The following is a 7465-nucleotide window of genomic DNA, read 5'->3' as shown; positions in this document are numbered from 1 at the left end:
TTATATATATATATATACATACAGGGTGTCCCGTAAGTTTTTGCCAACCGTTTTTGTGTACATAGAGTGGACTAAACTGAATCGAAAAGTTCTTTACCATTTTGCAATTTTCGCAACAGTTAACGAGATATTAATTATTAATCGCTAAATATTGATTTTTAATAATTTTTTACTCAAATATTATCAACTTTACAGAAAAACAGCATGCAAGAGACAAAAATTGTTTATTTTCTTCTCATAAAGTTCTGAGAATTTTTCCAGAATTTTTTTCAGAATTTTTTAATATCATATTTTCTCATGTTGGTAAAAATAAGGAAGTGTAGTACTAAAAGTTAATAAAAAATTCTGCAAAAGAAAAAAATTAATGATTTTTGTCTCTTGCATGCGTGCGTGTGTCTTACTTTTCTGTATCGTTTGAGACCTCGTCTTATTTAACCGTCTTATAATATTTAATCTTGTAATATTTAATAAGATACGTCTTATTTAAACAATTAGATTGTTAATGTCTGAAAAATGAGAAAAATAGTTACATTTTTTGTCTATTTAAACTAGAAAAATTTTACCCATGGGCTAAAAAAGTGTTGGTAATATGTTTGAGGACAAAATTAGTTTAAAACAGGATGAATTCCATATTTTTATTAATAAAGCGATTTTTTTACATTTTATATTACATAATAATTAATAATTATACTATAATCGTAATTATTAGTCATTGGTATTATCTTGAATAATTCCAAGTCACTAAAAAAAAATCTGTATAATATGAAACTTTAGTTCAATTTAATCATATATATGATTCCTTCCTAGGATTATGTTCAGATTTCCACTTAAGTGTCTCCTAAATATTATTTTATACTTGCTTAACATTTAGTGAACAACAAGGATAAAATGACATCTATTGATTCTGTAACTTCTAACGACAGTTCGGTATCGACATACTGTCGCTATGCAACTTTTTACGATTTAAAATACCTATGCAACGACAGTATAACAATATTGACACTGTTGTTAAGAATTATAGAGTCAGGGTACTGAATGACACTTGAATGGGAATCTGAACATGATCCTCGAAAGAAATTCTACATGTTTTTTATTCAAACAATATAAGATCCTCTTCCAGGGGATCCCGTCCTAGAGGGATCTTATCTTATTGAATAAAAACGTGTGGAATCCTTTCTGAAAGCTATGTTTAAATTCTCACTTCAATGCCATCCAGGTATTTTATCTTTATTTACTGTTTAACAAAGTTTAATGATACCTAAGAGAAAATCTTACTTTGTTAAAAAAGAAATGTATAGAAATAATGACAATAGTGTAACGGATTTCTTAATAATGAGTGATTTTCAAATTTAACAATTCATAAAATTCAAAATAACTACGAATACGATTTTCTTTTAGTGAATTGAATTAAAGTTTCATAGATTTTTTTGTTTTAGTAACTTGAAATTATTCAAGGTGGTGCTAATGACTAATAATTATGATTATAATATAATTATTAATTATTATGTAATATAAAATATAAAAAAATCGCTTTATTAATAAAAATATGAAATTTATCATATTTTAAACTAATTTCGCCTTTGAACATACTACCAACACTTTTTTAGCCCATAGATCAATTTTTTCTAAGCTTAAATAAGCAAACAATGCAATAACTCCTTTTCTCATTTTTCAGACATTAGCAGTTCACCTAATTGTTTAAGAGTCACTTCGACCAACTCCGATTAAATTTTATTGATGGTTAATCCATTAAAATTGATCAATCGCATTTGTCATTTCACTTAACGATTAAAATTTATCAGAGTTAATCGAAGTAGCTCTAAATGAAACGTATGGAGTCTCAAATGATGTAGAAAAGCAAGACACATATATTGAAAAAAAGGAAAGCTCTATAAGCCGTATTTTATGGAAAATACGTTATAAAAATCAATGCTAATAGCATAATATAACAACACTCAAATGTTTAGCGAGCCAGAGGCATGAATTGCTAATATCCGACCAAGCTAAAATTTTACAGAAATTATTTTTTTGTGGATTGTATTTTTTTGTAGAATTATTCTAGGGAATAAAACAGAAAAAATTCGAAAAATCGAAAAATAAGGACCACTCTGTTTATACATATATTATTGCTTAAATTAAAAAAAAAACAAATACTGCTAATATTGAAATATGAAAATAGCGAGAAAATTTAAATTGTTACATTGTGCATATTTATGTAGTTTCTGTAATTAAATATTGTAATATCGCATCAAGCTGTATTTGAAGAAACTGGATTTAATTACTGATGGATTAGTTAAACATATACAGGAGCCTAACAAAAGAATACAACTCATTTATCATAGATATCCTTTGACAAACTATACATTTGGAACAAAAGAGCCACTCTTCGAGAAAGATCCATCAGTACCAGCAAGGTTTCAGCGCATGAGAGATGAATTCGACAAGATCGGCATGCGGAGAAGCGTAGAAGGTGTCTTATTGGTACATGAGCATGGACTTCCTCACGTTCTTCTTCTGCAACTTGGCACAACATTCTTCAAATTGTAAGTTTCGAGAATTTATAAATTACGTATCATAAAAAAATTATTCATTTTAATGACATTTCCTTTTTATTATTCCAGACCTGGCGGAGAACTCAATACAGGAGAAGATGAGGTAGAGGGCCTAAAACGGCTCCTTACAGAGGTAACAGTTAACACGACGCCTTACGCTGCCTTACAGGCTGGCTAGGAGTGGCACTTTTATATCGTTAGATTGTAACATTGTCTCTATAAACATCATGATTATTGTATAAACCCTGCAAACGTTTGTAGAACTCATGTAACCGGGCCTGTAGCTCCACATAGGGGCTTGTTCTTTTATTCTTATAATATTTTGTACTTTTGGCGTGCTGCATGCCCGGACACTTCGATGTTGAAAGATATCGCACGTTATTGTATCTGGTTGGCTAAGAACATTGTTCTTATTTCGATAATGTATGTGTTAGCACAGAGAGAAACACAGAAGAGACAAGATAAAATGCAAGAATGTAAAATAGTGACAAGAAGAATGTATATAAATATCGCGAATTTTTTAAATTTATAAGCTCAGAAAACCGATTATATACCGAATAGGGTTTAGAATTTTATTGTAAGAGAAAATTATCTGATCGGCATAATATGTAGGCCTACGAATTCATTCGCAATTGTCAGATCACAAGACAATTAATAAACTTGAGATTTGTATGATCTCTGTTATATTTTTTACTAAAACTATTAGCACATATAACGTATTTTATTTAATTAGGTATTCATATGAACACTATATTGATACCATAGGTGAAAGAAAATGTACATGTGTTCTTGAATATCTATATCAGTTTTTTTTTTATTCTAAAGAGACTTATAACTACATGTCAATCATCGATAAACCTGAATATTGTTAGAATTGATGCTATTAGGTGATCGCCGCAAATGTCTCAAAATATAATAAATATTGTGCAACCATGTTCTTAGTAGACTGACAAAAGAAGAATGTATTTTATTTTCATCATAGTTTACTTGAGACTCAATATAGTACAATGTTAAACAGCAAATGGGATTGCTTTCTAGACCTTTGGACGACAGGACGGAGTGAAGCAAGAATGGGTTATAGAAGATACAATAGGAAACTGGTGGCGTCCGAACTTTGAACCACCTCAATATCCGTACGTGCCGCCACATATTACAAAACCGAAAGAACACAAGAGACTATTTCTCGTACAGTTGCAAGAGAAAGGTATAACAACAAATCGAAAGTTTCGGCATGTTAATCTCATAAATACATTTACTCTCTTGTTATTTTTATATTTAGCTCTCTTTGCTGTACCGAAGAATTATAAGTTAGTCGCTGCACCTTTATTTGAATTATATGATAACTCACAAGGTTACGGTCCTATAATCTCATCTCTACCACAATCTTTGTGCAGGTATGTATTTAAAAAAATCTTTTTACGTGATGCACATTTTGATGATGTAGGCGCAACGTATCACAAATTGCATCTATTTTTGTATTTCAGGTTTAATTTCATCTACATGTGAAACTAGAATTAGAAGAACAAAACTGAAATTCTATTTAATTTAATGAAATCTATTATAAACTTAATAAATAGCCACATGCATGTACGAAATGATTGCAATGATATTTGAAAGAAATTTCTGATCTGTATATGATGCATATTGCGAATTAAACCATTTTTAATTAATATTTTTTTTATATAATTATATAATCTCATTCCATAATTCATACGAGTATATCTAAACGATAGAAATGTAAATTTCTATATTTTGTTTTTGTATCTATAATATCATACATATGTAAGAGATACAGTCCATTTGGGCCATGTTAAAATGTACATATAGATTTTTATTAGCTTTATTTCTCAATGTATGCAATTAAATTGTATTAATCATTTCAAAAAATTGATTTTTCAAAAGTAACAATTATACGACTAATATTATAAGAAAATGTAGACATGAACAATGTATTTTTCTGCTAAGTCCTAAAAATACTTCCATAATAAAATTATGATAAAATATAAAATAATTATAGTATATCAGTAATTTGCAATTTATTAATTTTTATTCCTGTTATAAAAAAAACTGTTACAAAAAAAAAACAGAAGACAGCTTAATAAAATAATTTGGTAATTAAATAACTTGTAACAATATTTGAAAAATATAATTCATATAAATATCTTCATCAAACATATTATTGTTATAGTAAATTGTCTTTCTATCTTATATTCTTATCTTATATAATATCACATCGCAATATGTGATATCTTAATATTTTATCAATAATTATCTAATAAGTTTTTGTATATAATGTTGGAAAGAACTTAATCGTGGAACATACAATCAACTTTATTTCATTTTCTCTCGCATTTTATACACAATACAAAATATAATAAAATATAGCTAAATATTGAAGGAACAAATGTAATTAGGTTTTTTTGGAATTTGATATATGAAACTTCCTAATTTTTCCATTTAGGCGATATTTTTGCATTTTGCGCAATCCTCTAGTAACTAATAGTAAATGGTTCTTGTTTTGTGGAATGGTATGTGCTCCAATTCTTGCGCATACTCTCGCCGATAGTCCCACAGATAATGATCGATAACGATCGCATTAACATCTAATGGATTCAGGCCCAATTTCGAATCGTCAGCGATCAATCTTTGCACCTCGTCGCGTACCTGCTCGACCGCCTCGATTGAGCAGGCACGTATCTCAACCTCCTCCCTGCTGCCCTGTTTCAATGGTTCGTCGGATTTCAACTTGCTCATGAGCGAGTCACTGTAGCGCATAGTACCATAATGTACAAGCACTTGAGGGATACGGTAATCGGCGAACATTGCGATGCTATCGATATCGTGGAATTCGCCGAGCCCGCGTCCCTCGAAACAGGCCCAGATGTCGCCGATCAATATCTGAGCTCTCTTGTAAAGGCTGATCCTATGCCCTTCGTAATAAGCCTCATCTCGGTATGACTCAAATTCGTTGACAATCAGTTGAAGCAGCTTTTCCGCGGAGCCTTTACACGACTTGATACATTCCACAAACGTGCCTTTATACTTTTCCAACAGAACCTTTCCAGCCTCATGCAGGCCCTTAATTCTGTCGTGTATAAGTGGCATTTTGACTTCGTTATCACCTCGAAAAATGATGTCTGCATCTTGTTGCGTTATCTGTGAATAATACTTGGGATCCCACATAGGTTTTCCTTCGTCAATGGCTCGGCTGACAGCGGCACAGAACGCAAAGTAGCCGGTCTCTCCATTGACATTCCATTTTTTCGTACCCGTCTCGGTCCAAAATGAGAAGTTCAACGTATCCAGCACGAATATCCAGTCCACCGCCCTGGAATCGTCGGGCTTGGGGTGGAATTTGATTTGTGAGAAATTGCTCTTGTTGATCTTACCGCTTTTTAAACCATCAAGGACCGCCAATGCCAATTTTTTTACACCTATTTGCTCGATGAATACATCCTTCGCCAAGAAGGCGACTAGCTTCGCAGACTCTGTTGGCATCAGGATCATGATGTCAAAAAACTTGCTGACTAACTGATATTTAGCTCTAGATACTTCGAATGATTGTTAATAACAGTTTGCTTACTCCAAAATGTTCTAGTCAAGATACTATCAACGAATATTCCAAAGCGATTGGGGTGCGATTTTTAACTAATTGATTTCGCGCTCTTCCAGGTGTTTTATCAGCGAGATATAACATATATCTGATAACATTCTGGACGCAGACAGAAATAGATTCGATATAGATGGATGATCGATGTCGAATATTGGTTTATATTTTTGTCATTTCCAACCTCGTTATTGTTTTTATATATTAATTGCAGTTACACGAATTATACTTCTGTAAGATTTTTAGGCCCGGTTGTTCCACCTTTTCGTAAATTTTACCTATAAGGTAAATCAGACAATCCATACATGTGATTGGGTAATCTTGCCCAACAGGTAAAATTTATCAAAAGGTGGAACAATCGGCCCTTATTGTTAATTAATTATTATACATCAAATGGATGCAAAGTTGAAAAGCATATATAAATAAATAAATATATGTATATGTGTACATATATATAATATATATATATATATATATAGAACTTATTTAACGTAAAAATGACGTAAAAAGTGACAATAGGTCTGTCACATTACTTGAAGTTCCTAAAAATGTTTTAGGGTGTGTTTCCTTTTTATTGGCAGTGCAACCATCATGACGTTACAGTGCACTGTCGCAGCCGTTCCAAAATTATGGTGGTTCTGCCAGCACTAATGTCCATAGCATATACAAAAACGTAAGACCGTAAGACGTAATCAATAATGCATGATCTACAATGGGCAGTAACAGTAATTGATTAAGGAATAGGCATAGAAATCGACCAATCATAGTTGAATGTAAAAAAATAATCAACTATGATTGGTCGATTTCTACGCTTACTCCTTAATCCACTACTATCCATTGTGGACCATGCATAAGCGAATTGCCCAATCATGATAGAGACCGTAAGGCCAGTAGCGAATCCAATCTTATGTATGGTCTATAGCAATAGTGGATTAAGAAGTAGGCGTAGAAATCAACCAATGATAGTTAATTATTCTTCTCACATTCGACTATGATTGGTCGATTTCTACACTTATTCTTTAATCTGCTACTGCTCGTTGTAGACCATGCATTATGCGTCGTCTACAATGGGCAGTAGCAATAATGGATTAAGGAGTAGGCGTAGAAATCAATCAATCATAGTCGAATGTGAGAAGGATAATTAACTATCATTGGTTGATTTCTACGCCTACTTCTTAATCCACTATTGCATGCATTATGATTTCTTTACTGCTTACGTATTACGACCTTACGTCTTTGTATGTGCCATGGGCTTAATGTCGTATTTCGGAATAACTTTGCAGTAGACTGGTGTAAACAGACATGA

The 7465-nt window shown here is 31.9% G+C and overlaps 2 protein-coding genes across 3 annotated transcripts in view; one reads left to right on the top strand and one right to left on the bottom strand.

Moving 5' to 3' along the window:
• The window catches only part of LOC108747935 (cleavage and polyadenylation specificity factor subunit 5), a 6581-nt gene extending 2443 nt beyond the window's left edge, over nucleotides 1-4138 (top strand). The window contains exons 2-6 of one of the 2 annotated variants that reach the window (XM_018485845.1): nucleotides 2343-2543; nucleotides 2622-2685; nucleotides 3591-3756; nucleotides 3832-3946; nucleotides 4037-4138. In XM_018485845.1, coding sequence (XP_018341347.1) covers nucleotides 2343-2543; nucleotides 2622-2685; nucleotides 3591-3756; nucleotides 3832-3946; nucleotides 4037-4058 — 568 coding nt within the window. In that variant the 3' untranslated portion in view covers nucleotides 4059-4138. Of the gene's footprint in view, nucleotides 1-2342; nucleotides 2544-2621; nucleotides 2686-3590; nucleotides 3947-4036 lie in introns of both variants that reach the window. The other variant, XM_018485839.1, reaches the window with a different exon arrangement.
• Nucleotides 4139-4868: 730 nt separating this feature from the next.
• LOC108747501 (UPF0553 protein C9orf64 homolog) lies at nucleotides 4869-6125 on the bottom strand. Its single transcript, XM_018485025.1, has one exon. It carries the CDS (start codon nucleotides 6057-6059, stop codon nucleotides 5049-5051), a length of 1011 nt encoding a protein of 336 aa, XP_018340527.1. The 5' UTR covers nucleotides 6060-6125; the 3' UTR covers nucleotides 4869-5048.
• Between the last annotated feature and the right edge of the window lie 1340 nt (nucleotides 6126-7465).

Source organism: Trachymyrmex septentrionalis, unplaced genomic scaffold (genome assembly GCF_001594115.1).
Source record: "Trachymyrmex septentrionalis isolate Tsep2-gDNA-1 unplaced genomic scaffold, Tsep1.0 scaffold108, whole genome shotgun sequence".
In the NCBI taxonomy this organism is placed as follows: domain Eukaryota; kingdom Metazoa; phylum Arthropoda; class Insecta; order Hymenoptera; family Formicidae; genus Trachymyrmex; species Trachymyrmex septentrionalis.
Note: the sequence above shows the minus strand (reverse complement) of the source record. Positions and strands in the feature narration are given on the sequence as shown.

Excerpts from the sequence above, each read along its gene's own strand:
- LOC108747501 (XM_018485025.1), bottom strand. The coding sequence starts at position 6,059 with ATGATCCTGATGCCAACAGAGTCTGCGAAGCTAGTCGCCTTCTTGGCG.